Source organism: Mastigoproctus giganteus, chromosome 10 (genome assembly GCF_048544385.1).
Source record: "Mastigoproctus giganteus isolate SK-2022 chromosome 10, ASM4854438v1, whole genome shotgun sequence".
In the NCBI taxonomy this organism is placed as follows: Eukaryota; Metazoa; Arthropoda; class Arachnida; order Uropygi; family Thelyphonidae; genus Mastigoproctus; species Mastigoproctus giganteus.
The window spans coordinates 41,482,406-41,502,235 of NC_143584.1; the positions used below are offsets into that span (position 1 = coordinate 41,482,406).

General features: G+C 39.0%; 1 protein-coding gene across 1 annotated transcript in view; it reads right to left on the reverse strand.

Annotated features, from left to right (window-relative positions):
• The window catches only part of LOC150078998 (PMS1 protein homolog 1-like), a 142,878-nt gene that overhangs the window by 68,574 nt on the left and 54,474 nt on the right, over positions 1-19,830 (reverse strand). The window contains exon 3 of the mRNA XM_090382917.1: positions 19,323-19,457. Coding sequence (XP_090239043.1) covers positions 19,323-19,457 — 135 coding nt within the window. The remainder of the gene's footprint in view (positions 1-19,322; positions 19,458-19,830) is intronic.

Sequence of the window (19,830 nt, forward strand, 5' to 3'; positions counted from 1 at the left end):
ATAGCAGCAATTTGCCTCCAATGTCACACTGCTCCAATTTGTGTAGCAGTCTTCCATGTGCAACAGTATCAAAAGCCTTTCTAAGATCCAAGTATATAATATCAAAGTTATTCCCTGCATCCAGTTCTTTTGTGACCGCATCATAGTATCCAATCAAGTTGGTCAGGCAAGACTTCCCCTTAACAAAACCATGCTGTGTCTGAGCTATAACTGAAGTCTTGTCTAAATGATCCTGCAGTGCTTCTTTAACCAGTGCCTCCATTAATTTTCCTGGAACAGAAGTTAAGCTCACAGGTCTATAGTTACTTGTGTCAGCCTTTGATCCTCCTTTGTGAATTGGGGTCACATTTGCACATTTCCAGTCTATGGGTACCTCCCCTGAGTCCAAGGAAGCTCTCATAATTATGGCTAAGGGTTTGCTTACTTCCTTTGCTGCCTCCTTTAATATAACTGGATAGATCCCATCCACCCCGGGTGCCTTTCTTGTGTTTATCTTCAACAGTTTCTCCTCCACTTTATTCCCAGTTATTTCAAGATTCTGTAGCTTACTGCTAGAGTTGAATACACCTCTGGCATTCCCCTTGCTGAATAACTCCTCATGTGTGAATGTCGATGCAAAAATATTCATTTAGTTTGTTAGCTACCTGAGCAGGATCATCAACAGTTGACCCATCAATATCAAGTGGACCAATCTGATTCATCCCCTTCCTTCTAGAGTTTACATAAGTAAAGAACTCTTTGCTGTTTTTCTTTGCATCCCTTGCCAAGGATTTCTCGTAATCTGCCTTCGCCTGCCTAACCTCCTTTGTAACTTGGTTGCATATCAACTTGTATCTATCATAGGCTTCTGTGTCATGTGTTAATTTGTAAGTATCCCATGCATTTTTCTTCTCTGCCATATGCCTCATTAGTTCATCTGACATCCATTTTGGCCTAAACCTTGAACAATATTTCTTAGTTGGTATGTAAAGCCTAGTAGCTTCCAAGATACGTTCTTTGAATGCTTCCCATTTTGAATTTGCTGTTGGTAACATCATCAGTTGGTCCCACTGTATAGAATTGCAGGTTTTGAAATTGCAGGTTTTAAAATTAAACAAGTCGATAAATTCAAATATTTGGGATCAATCTTACAAAGTGATGGATCATCCCAAGCAGAGAACAATAAGAGAATTGCAGACAGCAGAAAGGCTATTGGCATGTTAAATTCTGTTCTATGGAGCAAAAATATCCTAAATAAAACAAAGAAACTTATATTTCAAAAGATTGTACGAAGTCTTCTATTGTATGGAGCGGAAACCTAGATGCTGAAAAGGCGAGTGGAAAACAAATTGTTCTCCACAGAAATGGATTTTTGAAGACGCTCAGCAAGAACTTCTAGAAGAGACCAAAAACGGAATGAAGACATAAGAGAGAAAATGGAAGTGAAAAAGAATATTATTGACACTATCGAAGAAAAGCATTTAATATGGTATGGACATGTAAAACAGATGCAAGAAACCAGATATCCAAAGGCTATCCAGGAATGGATACCTCCTGGAAGAAGAAGAAGAGCAGGAAGACATAGGAGAACATGGATGGATGGAGTACGGGAGTGCATGACAGCCTGAGGCTTAACCGATCAAAACACCTTGAACCACACTTTATGGCGGGAAAAAATTCTTACCGAAAAATAACTTGTAGGCTGAGGAAACCCATTGTAAATGGAAACACTCCTCTTGAAGAAGAAGATAATGGTTATATTACATTTTACAATGCATCGGGTAGCTCCTGTAGCACTGCAGAATCCCATATTTACTTCGATTTTTACTTTCTATTATCTCACTCATTAATATGACACTATATAGATATAGTGCAGTAATGACTCGGCACTATATATTTCTGAAGCTTTCTTACCAGGCTCAACTCCCCAGTTAGCATCTGGACTCTCTTGATCCTTTCACACACAACTCTCTTCACGCCAAAATTCCACATAACATTCCATATGATTGGCACAGAATAAATATATTATATATTTCTTCCATGGGCCATTTCCAGCTTTCTACATGTCACAACCTGGCAAATCATATCCCTCTCTATTTATTTCGCCTCATTTCTCCTTGCCTTGGTTTAATTATTTCATTTATAAAAATTTATTCGTCAGCTCCTCAAGCTAAGTATCTTTCCTTCCCTACCTTTCTCACTGGAAACACTTCCCAAAGCTTTCAATTGCCATTCTTTATGATTCATTCCAGTTAAGGGCACTCCTTTCTCTGGGAAACAGAACTAAAATTATATTAATACTCAATTAGCTACTTATTTTCCAATATCTAAAGCTATTCTTATCCTACAATTTGTCCTAATCATTCTGCTCTTTTCATTTCAAAAGCTTGTTTCTTCGATCTTAACTGGTCTAAATGTATCTCATTCTCTTAGTCTTTAAACTCATTCTCGTTCATTATGCCTTTGACATTGAATAGACTTTGCTCCTTCTGAATTCTGAGAAGTGTTTCCTAAATTTTTGCTAAACTTGTATTACATTCCTTTTCGTGGAGATATTCAACTAGGTGTATTTTTACCTACAAGATCTTTCCTTTATTTCACTAATAACAAATTTCAATTTTTGTAAGACTATGGATCTTACAGAATGTTTGTAATAAAATCTTTAAACATAATATTAATAAGTAGTTATAAATCAAAATAAATCATAAATTTAATATGATTGTTGGGTTTGTTTGTTTGTTTGTTTTTTTTTTGCCGAACTAAGTGTAGCAATATTTGGTTCGACGGAAGACAAAGCCTCAAATCTGATTCTGCATCAAGTTTGTTCCAGTGTTGCGATTTGAACAAGATATAAATTGCAAAAGCTCTCTCACACATATACACACAGTTTAAAATGGATGGCAGCAGGATTTTCACATTTTTTTCACTAAGAGATGGATATTCTGTTTTTAATCCAAGCCAAAAATGTTAAGATTTTCAGCCTTGAATAAGTTTTGAAGTTCAAATGCTGCTGATATCTCAAAAAGGTTTTCTTTTTCTGCCAGTTTTAGGTCAACCACTGCTACAAAAGATTCGTCAAATGTATTATGAATGCAGTAAAAGTAACTGTAGAAAGCTAAGATGCTCTTTAATATTTTTTTAACAATTTGTCCAAAAGTCAGTTCATTTTCAGTTAAGAAAAATTGTGTGAAGTGCTAAAGCACTCTGTACTGTTATCAATAAAGTCTTCCCAAAATTTTAATTTTTTTTATCATGCTTTCCACTTGGGCATACTGTACTATGAATAAACAATTTAAAACTGTATAATATTCAAATTCAATACGATATGGCACGGTGCAGCAACTAGCAATGTTTACCTGAGTTTGTTTGACATGTGACTGAATGGTGTGATACATATTGGCACGTTCACGCCCAATCGCCCCCCACTAACAAATATAATAAATAAATTTTTTCTTCGTTTATACTCCGGGACAACCACATGGTCAGAGGAGTTCACAAGGTAAAGATAATACAAGAAACAGCACTGTATTTAGCATTCACAGGATTGAACCCAGGTCACTCAAAGCACGTGTACTTATGCACCCGTGCACCTGACCACTCGGCTACGACGGCCTGATTGTAAGGGCACGTGACCCAAACCACAACTAAATATAAATTTTGAACCAAACCGCATAACTTAATATTAAACTAATTTGTAGTTTACAAAAATATACCTATGCAAATCTAAGCAGATGCCATTACAGAATTTTTAGTGCAAACCACCAATTGGGAACCGCTGTTCTAGGATAACATTCCCAAATGTCATCAGTTGGTCCAACTTCATAAAATTTAAAAACTGTCTGAGACCACTGTAATCCCCTTTGAAAATTAAAAACCCTTTTCCTTGCCTCTGACAGTATTTACATCTTTAAGTAAGTCCCACTTCAATACACTGTGATCACTGTCACCTAGTGAGTGTTTTATCTTGAGAATCTTAACACACTAAGGGCCAGTGCTAATAATTAGATGAAGGGTATTATCTTCTCTTGTTGCCTCTCTAACATGCTAGTGTAGAAAACAGTCATCCAAGAAATCCGGGTGCCTCCGTAGCCAGGTGGGTAGGAGAAGCAGTGCGTAGCACACGTTTCTTGATTAGACTGGGGTTCGAGCCCATGAGCCACCAAATATGGAGGATGCGGTAAGGTCAGGGAATGACCACCGCATATCCCCGGAGCAGTATGGCCTTAGTTGCTAATGCTCCTAAAAACCAAACAACAAGATCCAAGAAATCCACAAAACTTTTGTTACTGTTCGAGTTACCTAACCACAAGGTCCAGTCAATATTTTAAAAGTTAATCACCCATTATAAAACACTCCTACTCATTTGTTTTCCCAGTGCTACTACAAACAGAATTTATAAAAATAATAAATAATTAGTAAATGTATTTTTTATTTGTTTTCTTTCACTAATTTCTGTTTCATACACAGACTAATAGATTAACAACAGCCCAGCCACGGGCAGAGGTGAAAGTGATTCTTGCACTGCTTCTATTGGAATGAGCAGCAACCTAGAAAGTGAGATACTGGGGATTTCAAGGACTGCTGGGAGACATCATGAAACAAGTAAATACATGGGTTGTATCAGACTAACTAAGAGTAGGAATAGGTGCATGTATACTTGAATGTACACCAATGCTAGTAGTATAGTAAATAAATTTGATGAATTTGAGATGCTGGTGAAGACATCAGAGGCTGATGTTGTTGGGATATCAGCGACATGATCTCACACAGAGATAAGGAATGCAGAATTGGAATTTAGGGAGTACATTGTGTAGAGAAAGAATAGACAGGATAGAAGGGATGATGCTCTTACTTAAGAAACACACAAAATCTAAGGAAGTACATCCAGTTGACATGGGTGGAAAGTGCAGTGTTGAGTCAGTTTGGTGTGACATAAGCACAGGGAAAACCAAGTTGAGAGTAAGAGAGTGTTATAGGCCTAATGACTCTGATGAGTATAATAAAAAAACTGTACAGGTAAACAGAGTGGGCCAGTAAATCAGACAGTCTTATAATGGGGGATTTTAATTTCCTGGATATTGACTGGAATTTGTGGGTTGGTCACTCGCACACTAGCAAGACTTTTGTGGATGATTGTTTTCTACAGCAGCATGTTCGAGAGGCAACAAAAGGGAGTAATACTCTTGATTTGATTATCAGCAATGATTCTTCAGGCATTAAGAATCTGCAGATAAAGGAACCACTAGGTGACAGTGATCACAGTGTACTGACGTTGAATATACTTAAAGATGTAAGTACCATCAGGGATAAAGGGAAGGGTTTTTGCTTTCATAAAGGTGACTACAGTGGTCTCAGAAATTTTTTTAAATTTATACAGTGCGACCAATTGATGATGTTACCAACAGCAAATTGTAAATGAAAAGCATTCAAGGAATTAATCATGGAAGCTACTAGGCTTTTCATACCAACCACGAAATACTGTTCACGGTTATAAGCCTAAATAGAGGTCAGATAACCTTATGAGACAGAAGTGACAGAGAAGAAAAATGCGTAGGACGCACATAAATTATCAGGAGACACAGATGCCTATGGTAGATATAAGATAGTCTGCAATCAAGTAACAAAGTAAGTTAGGCAAGCAAAGGTAGACTACGAGAAATCTTTGGCAAAGAATGAAAATAAAAACAGTAAAGACTTCTTTGCTTGTGTAAACTCTAGAAGGAAGGGGATGAATCAGCTTGGTCCACTTGACATCAACAGTTAGATTCTTGATGAACCTGCTGAGGTAGCTGACAAACTGAATGAGTATTTTGCATCTACATTTACACATGAGGTCTGTAGGGAAGTGGAGGCGAATTAAACTCTTGCAAAGAGCTAAATGATTTTGTAATAACTGAGAGTAAAGTGGAGGAGAAATTGTTGAAACTGAACATAAGGCATCTGGGATGGATGGGATCTACCCAGTTATATTAAAGGAAGCAGCAAAGGAAGTAAGCAAACCCTTAGCCATAATTTAGAGCTTTGGAAGTCAGGGGAGGTACCCATGGACTAGAGATGTGCAAATGTGTCCCTATTCACAAGGGAGGGGATAAAATGGTGACAAGAGTAATTACAGACCTGTTAGTCTAACTTCTATTATAGGGAAAATAATGGAGTCATTGGATAAGGAAGTGATGCAAGATCATCTGGACAAGTCGGCAGTTATAGTTTAGACACAGCTTGGGTTTGTTAAGAGGAAATCTTGTCTGACAAATCTGATTAGATACTATGATATAGTCCCAAAGGAACTGGAGGGAAAAAATAATTTTCATATCATATACTCGGATTTTAGGAAAGCTTTTGATACTGTGCCACACGGAAGACTACTGTATATATTGGAGCAGTATGGCATTAAGGGCAAGTTGCTACAATGGATAAAAGGATGGAAAAGATACTGCTCTTTATGGACTAATGTTATTAATGGCATCCCCCAGGGTTCAGTGTTGTTCCCATTGTTGTTTTTGGTATTTATCAATGATATTGATGAAGATATATATGGGATGATGTCTAAGTTTGCAGATAATATGATGGTTGGCAGAATTGTTAATGAAAGCAATGATAGTATGCTACTGCAACAGGATCTGGAAAAGTTGAGCAGATGGGCTGAGAGAGGTGGCAACTGAAGTTTAACATTGACAAATGCAAAGTACTGCATATGGATAGCAGTAACCCCAGAATAACATATCAACTGGATGGTACTACACTCGGGAGAATGAAAAGAAACTGGGACTAATTGCAAGTCAGATATGAAGTTTACTAAGCAGTGCAGACAGGCTGCAAGAGCAGCTCGTGTTGTCTTCTACATGATCTACAGGAATTTTGCTAGCAGGGATAAGGGGGTGATTATCCCCTTGTGTAAGGCAATGGTCAGGGCACACCTAGAGTACTGTGTAGAGGTCTGGAGGCCTCATTTTAGGAAAGATGTAGAGCTTCTGGAACAAGTACAGAGAAGGGAAATGAGATTGGTGAGTGGAACAAAGGGTTGATGTTACGAAGAAAGGCTTAAGTTCTGCAAATTGCAGCTTCGGGAGACTAGGCATCTGCAAGGCGATCTAATTGAAGTGTATAAGACCTTGAACGAGTTGAGAATGCTCAATGCTAATGGGATTCTTCCTAGCTCAGATTAAACTGAGGGGACATAAATTCATATTGAGGAAAGTCAATTTTAGAATAGATGTGCAGAAATTGACCTTTAGCAAGTGAGTTGTTGATAATTGGAACAAACTTCATTCCATCTAGTTTTTAGTGGAATTCAACAACTTAAATAAGTTCAGGGCAGAACTAGACAATCATTTGGAGTAAATGGATCAGTGAAATGGGAGGTGTTTTTTTTTTTTTTTTTTTTGGCTGATGCTATATAAGCTTGCTTTCTTATATCATATGCCTCTACTAATGCTAATGTTATTTTGGTTGGTTTTTGATTCTGTTTATAGTCATATTTCAGGCAATTTGGATCTTTTGCCATCAAGAGGGATCGGACTGGATTTCGATTTTATTAGTGCAAATGCGACTAAGACTATGGTGCGCCATGACAACCAACAAGTGTGCACCGCTAAGTTTATATTAATTGGCATTTCTTTTAAATCAGTTCAGGAATAGATTCCTTCTTCAACACCCATACCCAAATTTATTTTTATGAACTCCTCTCCCCCCCCAATCTTTAATTGCTATAGTTATGTAGTGGATTATTTTTTCCTGCTTACTCAACTTTTAATTTATGTATTCCAGTTATATATTAGAAAAATGTTGTAATTTTAGCATTAGTAATGGCATATGATGCAAGAAAGCAAGCTTATACAGCATCGGCCAAAAAAAAAAAAAAAACCCTTCTCATTTCACCAATCTACTCGCTCCAAATGTTTGTCTAGTTATGCCTTGAATCTATTTAAGCTATCAACTTCTATAACAATAGATGGAAGTTTCTTCCAGCAATCAACCACCCGCTGGCTAAAGGCAAACTACTGCACATCTATCCTACCACTGTCTTTCCTCAATTTGAATTTATGCCCTCTCAGGCGATAATTCTGAGCAAGAGGAAGAATCCCATCAGCACTGAGCATGCTCAAACCATTCAAGGCTTTATATGCCTCAGTCAGATCAACTTGCAGGTGCCTGGTCTCCAGACACTGTAATTTGCAAAATTTAAGTCTTTCTTCGTAAAAGCAACCCTTTCGTCCATTCACTAATCTTGTTGCCCTTCTCTATACTCGTAACAGCAGCTCTACATTCTTCTTAAAATGAGACCTCCAGACCTGTATACAGTACTGAAGGTGTGGCCTGACCATTGCCTTATACAAGTGGATATCACCACTTCATCCCTGCTAGAAAAATTCCTGTATGTCATCGAGCAAGATACCATGAGCTACTCTTGCAGGGTGTTTGCACTGCTCAGAAAACTTCATATCTGACTGTACAATCACCACCAGGTTCTTTTCATTCTCTACCACTGTCAGTGTAGTACCACACAGTTGATACGTTACTCAGGGGTTACTGCTTTCCATATGCAGTAATTTACATTTGTCAATGTTAAACTTCAGTTACCAACTCTCAGCTCACTGCTCAACTTTTCTAGATCCTGTTGTCATTCCTGTTGTCGGCAGGGTTGTGTAATTCACAACCCTGCCAACCTTTATATTGTCTGCAAACTTAGATATGAAGCCTGTTATACCATCATCAATATCATTAATCAATACAGAAAACAACAATGGACCCAACGGTGAACCCTGGGGGGGACTCCACTAATAACATCAGTCTATGAAGAGCAGTGTCCATTGATTACCAATCTGTCTTCTCCCACTCAACCAACCCTTTATCCATAGCAGCAATTTCCCTCCAGTTCCACTCTGCTCCAATTTGTGTAATCTTCCATGTGCAATAATATCAAAAGCCTTTCTAAGATTCAAATATATGATATCAAAATTATTCTTTGCATCCAGTTCCTTTGTGACGTCATAGTATCCAATCAAATTGTTCAGAAAAGACTTCAACTTAACAAACCCATGCTGTGTCCGAACTATAACTGAAGTCTTGTCAAGATAATCCTGCAGTGCTTCTTTAACCAGTGCCTCCATTAATTTCCCTGGAACGGAAGTTAAACTAGATCCGCCGTGTAATTACTTGTGTCGCCCTTTGATCCTCCTTTGTGAATTGGGTTCACATCTGCACATCTATTTGCACAACTCATTTGATCACATAGGAATTTTGCTAGCAGGGACAGGGAGGTGATTATTCCATTGTACAAGACAATGTATTCCATTGTACAAGACAATGTACAATGTATTCCATTGTACAAGTCAGGCCACACTTCATTTTAGGAAGGATGTAGAGTTGCTAGAATGAGTACAAAGAAGGGCAACAAGATTGAGGAGGGAAAAAAAATTGGTGCTCTTACCAAGAAAGGCTTAAGTTATGCAAATTGCAGCACCTGCAAGATGATCTGATTAAGGTGTATAAGGCCTTGAATGGGTTGAGCAAGCTGAATGTCGATGGGATTCTTCCTCTTGCTCAGATTATCCAATCAAATTGTTCAGAAGAGACTTCAACTTAACAAACCCATGCTGTGTCCAAACTATAACTGAAGTCTTGTCAAGATAATCCTGCAGTGCTTCTTTAACCAGTGCCTCCATTAATTTCCCTGGAACGGAAGTTAAACTAGATCCGCCGTGTAATTACTTGTGTCGCCCTTTGATCCTCCTTTGTGAATTGGGTTCACATCTGCACATCTATTTGCACAACTCATTTGATCACATAGGAATTTTGCTAGCAGGGACAGGGAGGTGATTATTCCATTGTACAAGACAATGTACAATGTATTCCATTGTACAAGACAATGTACAATGTATTCCATTGTACAAGTCAGGCCACACTTCATTTTAGGAAGGATGTAGAGTTGCTAGAATGAGTACAAAGAAGGGCAACAAGATTGAGGAGGGAAAAAAAATTGGTGCTCTTACCAAGAAAGGCTTAAGTTATGCAAATTGCAGCACCTGCAAGATGATCTGATTAAGGTGTATAAGGCCTTGAATGGGTTGAGCAAGCTGAATGTCGATGGGATTCTTCCTCTTGCTCAGATTAAGAACCTAAGGGGGGGGCATAGATTCAAATTGAGGAAAGACAGTTACAGAATAGATGTGCAGAAATTTGCCTTTATTCAGTGGGTGGTTGATTAGCAGAACAGACTTCCATCTTTTATTGAGGAAGTTGATAGCCCAAATAAATTTAAGGCTCAGCTGTACAGGCATTTGGAATGAATGGAGGGGTGACATGGGAAGGTTTTTTTTTTGACTGATGCTGCATAAGCTTGCTATCTTGCATCGTATGAAGCAAGGTAGCAAGCTTATGTACCATAGATATCTTCCCCTGAGTCCAAGGAAGATCTCATAATTATGGCTAAGGGTTTGCTTACTTCCTTTGCTGCCCCCGTTAATATAACTGAATAGATTTCATTCACCTCAGGTGCCTTTCTTACGTTTATCTTCAACAATTTCTCCTCCACTCTGCTCTCAGTTATTACAAAATCATCTAGCTCACTGCCAGAGTTTAATTCACCTCTGGCATTCCCCTCTCTGAATAACTCCTAATGTGTGATTGTAGATGCAAAATACTTATTTAGTTTGTTAGCTACCTGAGCAAGATCATCAACAGTTGAACTATCGATTTGATATCGATAAGTAAAGAACTCTTTGCTGTTTTCTTTGCATCCTTTGCCAATGATTTCTCATAATCTTCCTTTGACTGCCTAACCTTCTTTGTGACTTGGTTACAGACCAGTTTATATCTATCATAGGCTTCTGTGTCACCAGTTAATTTATATGTATCCCATGCATTTTTCTTCTCTACCACATGTAGTAGTAGTGGCATGTGATGCAAGAAAGCAAGTGTATGAGTTTATGCAGCATCAGCCAAAAAAAAAAAAAAAAAAAAAAAAAACACACCATTCCCTCCAAATGGCTGTCCAGTTCCTCCTTAAATTTATTCAACCTATCAACTTCCACAACGACAGACTGAAGTTTGTTCCAGCAATTAACCACCCACTGGCTAAAGGCAAATTTCTGCACATCTATTCTACAACTGTCCTTTCTTAATTTGAATTTATGCCCCCTTAGGTTCGTAATTGAAACAAGTGGAAGGATCCCATCAGAATTCAGCATGCTCAACCCATTCAAGGCCTTATACACCTCAATCAGATCACCGCGCAAGTGCCTAGTCTCCAGCCACTGCAAATTGCAGAACTTAATCCTCTCTTGGTAAGAGGATCCCTTCATTCCCCTCACAAATCTTGTTGCCCTTCTCTGTACACGTTCAAGCAAATCTACATCCTTCCTAAAATGAGACCTCCAGACCTGTATGCAGTACTCAAGGTGTGGCCTGACCATTGCCTTATACAGAAGGACAATCACCTCCTTTTTCCTGCTAGCAAAATTCCTATATATTATTGACAAAACCCCATGACATGGCCTGGCAGCCTGTCTGCATTGCTCAGAAAACTTCATATCTGACTGCACAATTACTCCCAGGTCTTTTTCATTTTGTACCACCTTAAGTGTAGTACCACACAGTTAGTACTGTTTCTCTGGGGTTACTTCTACCCATCTGATTGAGGTGTACTTTGCATTTGTCAAGGTTAAACTTCAGTTGCCACTTCTTAGCCCATCTGCCCAAATTATCCAGAACCTGTTGCAGTAACACACTGCCACTGATGTCATTAACAACCCTGTCAAACTTTGTATCATCTGCAAACTTTGACATTAAGCCTGATATACCTTCTTCAATATCATTGATAAATATACAAAACAACAGTGGGACTCGACTAATAACATTAGTCCACGAAGAGCAGCACCCAGTGATTAACACCCTCTGTCTTCTCCCACTTAACCATCCTTTTATCCATTGTAGCAACTTACCCTTAATACCATTCTGCTCCAATTTGTACAATAGTCTGCCATGCACAACAGTGTCAAAAGCTTTCCCGAAATCCAAATATATGATATCAAAATTATTTTTTGCATCCAGTTCCTTTGTAACATAAGACTTTCCCTTAACAAACCCATGCTGTGTCTGAATTATTGCTGCAGTCTTGTCTAGATGATCCTGCAATGCATCTTTAACCAGTGACTCCATTATTTTACCCGGAACAGAAGTTAAACTAACTGGTCTGTAATTACTCGTGTCACCCTTCGATCCCCCTTTGTGAATTGGGGATACATTTGCACATCTCCAGTCCGTGGGAACCTCCCCTGAGTCCAAGGATGCTCTCATAATTATGGCTAAGGGTTTGCTTAGTTGCTTTGCCGCCTCCTTTAATATAACTGGATAGATCCCATCAACCCCAGGTGCTTTTCTTACGTTTAACTTCAACAATTTCTCTTCCACTTTGCTCTCAGTTATTACAAAATCATTAAGTATCCTGCTACAATTTGATAAATTGCCATTTTCAAACCTTAATAATTTCTCATGTGTGAATGTAGATGCAAAATACTCATTCAGTTTGTTTGCTATCTGAGCAGGATCATCAACAGTCAAACCGTCAATGTCAAGTGGACCAATCAGATTCATCCCCTTCCTTTTAAAGTTTATATAAGTAAAGAAATCCTTGCTGATTTTCTTAGCATCTTTTGCCAAGGATTTCTCGTAATCTGCCTTCGCCTGCCTAACCTCCTTTGTGACCTGATTACAGACTAGCTTATATCTACCATAGGCTTCTGAGTCGCTTGATAATTTATATGCATTCCATGCATTTTTCTAAATGGATGTCTAATTAGTTCATTTGACATCCATTTAGGCCTAAACCTTGAACAATATTTCTTAGTTGGTAAGAAAAGCCTAATAGTTTCCAAGATTAATTCTTGGAATTCTTCCCATTTTTAATTTGCTGTTGGTAACATCATCAGTTGGTCCCACCGTACAGAATTTAAATACCGTCTCAGACCAACGGCGTGGTAGTAGTAGTAGAAGTGGCATGTGATGCAAGAAAGCAAGTATATGAGCTTATGCAGCATCAGCCAAAAAAAAAAAAAAAAAAAAAATCACACCATTCCCTCCAAATGCCTGTCCAGTTCCTCCTTAAATTTATTCAATCTATCAACTTCTACAACGACAGATGGAAGTTTGTTCCAGCAATTAACCACCCGCTGGCTAAAGGGAAATTTCCGCACATCTATTCTACATCTGTCTTTTCTTAATTTGAATTTATGCCCCCTCAGGTTGGTAATCTGAACAAGTGGAAGGATCCCATTAGAATTCAGCATGCTCAACCCATTCAAGGCCTTATAAAAAGGTGATTTCGTAGTCACCTTTACGAAAGCCCATGATGGTAGTTACCTCTGAGTAAATCCCACTTTAGCACACTGTGATCACTGCCACCTAGTGGTTCCTTTATCTAAAGATTCTTAATGCACAAAGAATCACTACTGATAATCAGATCAAAAGTTTTACTCCCTCTAGTTGCCTCTCAATATGCTGCTGTAGAAGACAATCATCCAATAAATCCACAAAAGCCTTGCTGTGAGTGACCAGCCCACAAATTCCAGTCAATATCTGGGAAATTAAAATCCCCCATTATAAGACACTCTGATTTACTGGCCCACTATTTTTCTCTACAGTTGTTTATTATACTCAGAATCATTAGGCCTATAACACACTCTTTCACTCAATTTTGCTTTCCCAGTGCTTAATGTTACACCAAAGTGACTGGACACTGCTCTGTCTACCTTTATCGAGTGGCTGTACTTTCTTGCATTTTATATGTTTCTTAACTAATAGCATACCCCCCTCCTCCCTTACTATCCCATCTATCCTTCCTGTACACATTGTACTCCTCAAATTCAATTTCTGCATTCCTAATATTTGTGTGACACCATGTCTCTCATATCCCAACGGTATTCAACTTTGATGTCTTGACCATGCACTTCAAATTGATCAAATTTATTTACTATACTTCTAGCATTGATTCAACATTGTACTGTTCATCTACGTCAACTGGATGCACTTCCTTAGATTTTATGTTTTTCTTAATTCCTTTCTACGCTGTCTATCCTTTCTGTACACATTGTACTACCCAAATTCCAATTCTGAACTCCTAATATTTGGGTCACACCAAGTCTCTGATATCCCTACAAAATCCACCTTTGATGTCTTGACCAGCACTTCAAATTCATCAAATTTATTTACTATTCTTTTAGCATTGGTGTACATGGAAGTATACATGCACCTATGCTTGTTCTTAGTTACCCAACACAGCCCATGTATTTATTTTTTTCATGATGATTCCCACAAGTCCCTGAAACCCAAGCACCCCGTCCTCCAGGACGATGCTCATTCTAATACATACGCAACAATTCACGGACTGGTGCAAGATCTTATCTTAACTGTCATCATCTGAATCTTCTGTGGATTTCCCCTTTTCAAAATACTCTCCCTTGAACTTTACAAACTTTTACAACAATCACACCGATGCATTAAATGCTTCTTGCAAGCCATTTTTGAAAGATGAGAAGTGCTTCTGTTGTGACTCTGCGAATACTTGCAGAACACTTGCCTTTCAGAGATTTCTTCAGACGTGGAAACAGGAAGAAATGACATTGGGCCAAGTCTGGTGAATAAGGGGAATGGCCGAACCTTGCCACCTACAGAAGTGATCACTTCCTTCACAATATTAGCCGATGGGACCTGGCATTGTCTTGATGGAGAAATCACATCACACTGGAAAGTTCAGTTACACCAGAATATACCCATTCTACCAAGAGACTCATTGCAACATGCTTCATTTCTAACTGTTTCTGATGCATTTAAGACCAATCTGACACAATAACGAATCACATATCACTGTTCAATCTGTATATCCAACATGATATTGGTTTCAAAACGATTGTCGATGACACCCAGCTAAAAAAAAAAAAAAAAAAAAAAAAAACTCTTCATGCAACACTAGCTCGACAAGTACTGGCATGTGCACACTCTGCTCAGTAGCGATTAGGGAGAGCACCTGATGCAGCAGTTATGGAAAGTTCGCACAGTAAGCATAAAATCTTGCACCAGTTTGCAAATTATATGATCACCCCTCTTATAAAGAATCATAAGTTTATATTTTAATGTTTTTTGTACATTTTTAAGATTTTTTATTTCTTTAAAAAATTTGGTTTTATTTTAGACAATTTTACTCTAATGATGAGCAATCAAATAAAAAATTTTTTTTTAAATTAATATTTAAAATTTTATGAAGAAACTGACTACAGGGCACACCCACATTTCATGAAATTCGCTTGTGAAAGTTAGCATTAGCATTAGTAGAGGCATTTGATGCAAGAAAGCAAGCTTATGCAGCATCAGCCAAAAAAAAAAAAAAAACCCACTTCCACTTCACCCCTCTGTTCGTTCAAAATACCTGTCCAGCTGAGCCTTAAACTTATTTAGGCTATCAACCTCCACCACAAGGGATGGAAGTCTGTTCCACCAACCAACCACCCGCTGGCTAAATGCAAATTTCCGCACGTTTATCCTACATCTGTCTTTCCTCAATTTGAATTTATGCCCTCTCAGGTGATTTTTCTGAGCTAGAGGAAGAATCCCATCAGCATTGAGCATGCTTAAACCATTCAAGGCTTTATACACCTCTATCAGATCACCTCGCTGGTGCCTAGTCTCCAGACACTGTAATTTGCAAAACTTAAGCCTTTCTTCGTAAGAGCACCCCTTTGTTCCATTCACTAATCTTGTTGCCCTTCTCTGTACTCGTTCCAGCAGCTCTACATCCTTCTTGAAATGAGGCCTCCAGACCTGTATACAGTACTCTAGGTGTGGCCTGACCATTGCCTTATACAATGGAATAATCACCTCCTTATCCCTGCTAGAAAAATTCCTGTATATCATTGACAATACTCCATGAGCTACTCTTGCAGCCCGTCTGCACTGCTCAGAGAACTTCATATCTGCCTGCACAACCACCCCCAAGTCCCTTTCATTCTCTACCACTGTCAGTGTAGTACCACAGAGTTGATACGTTGCTCTGGGGTTGCTGTTTCCCATGTGTAGTACTTTACATTTGTCAATGTTAAACTTCATTTGCCACCTCTCAGCCCATCTGCTCAACCTTTCCAGATCCTGTTGCAGAAGCATAGTGTCAGTAGTGTTCTTGACAACCCTGCCAACCTTTGTATCGTCTGCAAACTTGGACATTAAGCTTGATATACCATCATCAATATCATTTATAAATACAGAAAACAATAATGGACCCAACACTGAGCCCTGAGGGACTCCACTAATAACATTAGTCCACGATGAGCAGTGTCCATTGATTACCACTCTCTGTCTTCTCCCCCTCAACCACCCCTTTATCCATAGCAGCAATTTGCCTCCAATGTCACACTGCTCCAATTTGTGTAGCAGTCTTCCATGTGCAACAGTATCAAAAGCCTTTCTAAGATCCAAGTATATAATATCAAAGTTATTCCCTGCATCCAGTTCTTTTGTGACTGCATCATAGTATCCAATCAAGTTGGTCAGGCAAGCCTTCCCCTTAACAAAACCATGCTGTTTCTGAGCTATAACTGAAGTCTTGTCTAAATGATCCTGCAGTGCTTCTTTAACCAGTGCCTCCATTAATTTTCCTGGAACAGAAGTTAAGCTCACAGGTCTATAATTACTTGTGTCAGCCTTTGATCCTCCTTTGTGAATTTGGGTCACATTTGCACATTTCCAGTCTATGGGTACCTCCCCTGAGTCCAAGGAAGCTCTCATAATTATGGCTCAGGGTTTGCTTACTTCCTTTGCTGCCTGCTTTAATATAACTGGATAGATCCCATCCACCCCGGGTGCCTTTCTTGTGCTTATCTTCAACAGTTTCTCCTCCACTTTATTCCTAGTTATTTCAAGATTCTGTAGCTTACTGCTAGAGTTGAATACACCTCTGGCATTCCCCTTGCTGAATAACTCCTCATGTGTGAATGTCGATGCAAAATATTCATTTAGTTTCTTAGTTACCTGAGCAGGATCATCAACAGTTGACCCATGAATATCAAGTGGACCAATCTCATTCATCCCCTTCCTTCTAGAGTTTACATAAGTAAAGAACTCTTTGCTGTTTTTCTTTGCATCCCTTGCCAAGGATTTCTCATAATCTGCCTTCGCCTGCCTAACCTCCTTTGTAACTTGGTTGCATATCAACTTGTATCTTTCATAGGCTTCTGTGTCATGTGTTAATTTGTAAGTATCCCATGCATTTTTCTTCTCTGCCATATGCCTCATTAGTTCATCTGACATCCATTTTGGCCTAAACCTTGAACAATATTTCTTAGTTGGTATGTAAAGCCTAGTAGCTTCCAAGATTAATTCTTTGAATGCTTCCCATTTTGAATTTGCTGTTGGTAACATCATCAGTTGGTCCCACTGTATAGAATTTAAATACTGTCTCAGTCCATCGTAGTCGCCTTTACGGAAGCAATAACCCTTCCCTTTACCCCTAATGGTAGTTACCTCTTTGAGTAAATCCCACTTCAGCACACTGTGATCACTGCCACCTAGTGGTTCATTTATCTGCAGATTCTTAATGCATGAAGAATCACTGCTGATAATCAAATCAAGAGTATTACTCCCTCTAGTTGCCTCCCGAACATGCTGCTGTAGAAAACAATCATCCAATAAATCCACAAAAGCCCTGCTAGTGTGTGAGTAACCAGCCCCCAAATTCCAGTCAATATCTGGGAAATTAAAATCTCCCATTATAAGACTCTCTGATTTACTGGCCCACTATATTTCCCTGTACAGTTCCTTATTATACTCATCAGAGTCATTAGGCCTATAGCACACTCCTACTCTCAATTTTGATCTCCCAATGCTTATGTCACACCAAACTGACTCAACACTGCACTGTCCAGCGATGTCGACTGGCTTCACTTCCTTGGTTTTTATGTGTTTCTTAACTAATAGCATAACCCCTCCCCCCTTCCTATCCTGTCTATCCTTTCTGTAGACGTTGTTCTCCCCAAATTGCAGTTCTGCATCCCTTATATCTGTGTGACACCACGTCTCTGATATCCCAACAATATCTGCCTTTGATGTTTTGAGCAATACCTCAAATACATCAAATTTATTTACAAAACTCCTAGCATTGGTGTACACGCAAGTATACCTGCACCTGTTTCTATTCTTAGCTACCCTAACACAACCCATGTGTTTACTTGTACCGCAATGGCTCCCAGCAGTCTCTGAAATACCATGCATCTTGTTTTTCAGGCTTCTGCTCATTCTAATAGAAGCAGTGCAAGAATCTCTTTCACCTCTGCCAGTGGCTACTGTCAATCTATTGGTCTTTGTCTCCCCCCAAGCTAGCAGTTTTCCGACCCATCTAACACTGCCTCGATAGCATCAGCAAATATTCTTGCACCCTTTCTATTTAAGTGTATCCCATCCCTATAGAAGCAATCTCTCCTGTTAACAAGTACAGTCCTGGCTGAAAAAAATTCTACCCCTTGAGCCTTGCACAATCTTTCCAGGGCCGAATTGATCGACAAGGCTCTCATCATATACTCCCTCCTATCGTGTCTGGGCAGAATTGCAGACACTTTCAAATTCAACCCTAATTCTCGGCTTTTGTTCAACAGTGACCTGTACTTGTTAAGTAATTCTGCCGGTCTCCTACTCTTAATATTATTAGTGCCAACGTGTACAACTATATCACCTTTTGTGCCCTTAAAAGATGATATTCGCTCTACAACGTCATCAACCTTTGACCCTGGCAGACATACCCTGGTCCTGTTCCACCTATCTTTTTTACAAAGCATGTTCCCCGTTTCCCTGACAATAGAGTCACCAACAACTACTAGTTCCTTCGGGACCAGCGCATTCTGCCTTGGGGGTTGCCTCTGTGTCACGAGATGCCCAAGTGCAAGCTCTGGCGTTGATGTGGGCAGCTGAGAGCTTGATGGGCCCCTCAATTTAGTTTCTTCGAGGGCATCCACCCTGTCCTTCAAGCTCTCATATAGGCCCACAAGAACGCCGAGTTGTTGCCTGATATCGATACACTCCTTGCATCGCGCACACACAAAGACATCCCCCTTGGCAGTATCATGTCCCGTACCCGATTGCTCTGCAAACATCAAGCAAACAGTGCATTTTATAAGGCTGTGAGTCAGAGGACAACTGCCCCCCCTCAGTTCTGCTCTGAGCCACAGCACTTCCATTAGCTTGAGCCTTTTGCTTTGCTGCTCTGGTCTGAGTCATGATTCTATTAATCATGATTATCATGATCATGAATCAATAAAGTGATTAAATAAACTTTTATTCCCAAAAATTATTTTTTTTTTTTTTACCTGGCTGTGCAACAGCAAAAGCAATTAAATAATCTTCAATTTTCTTCATTTCATCTTTCTTCTTCTTAACTGTATTATAATACCTCCTTCGTACTGGAACAGTTTTGAACAAATCAAGTGCAGTGACAACAGTGCCTTCAACAAGGAGAGAGAAAAAGAAAAAATTAACTATTCAAAATTCTTAAATGGTAATTTTTGGGAAAGGGTTTACAGTATATTACAAGAAACTTTACATATGATGATACACAAAACATTAAAACATTTGTTCCATCAATATTAAAAACTGAACTATCAGTTGAATTTCACTGAAAATTCAATGCAGTAATAAGTCACTGCACTCATAAATTACACATGCTCCTGTCAGTAATCAAAATAACAGACAAAATGCAACCCACAAATTGAGCACAAGGCTAAATAAAGCTGCAATTTTTTTGGCTCAAGAACAGAGTGGAACTGCTGCACGGAGAAGACTTCAGACTTTGAAACTCAATAAACACAATGCTTTGTT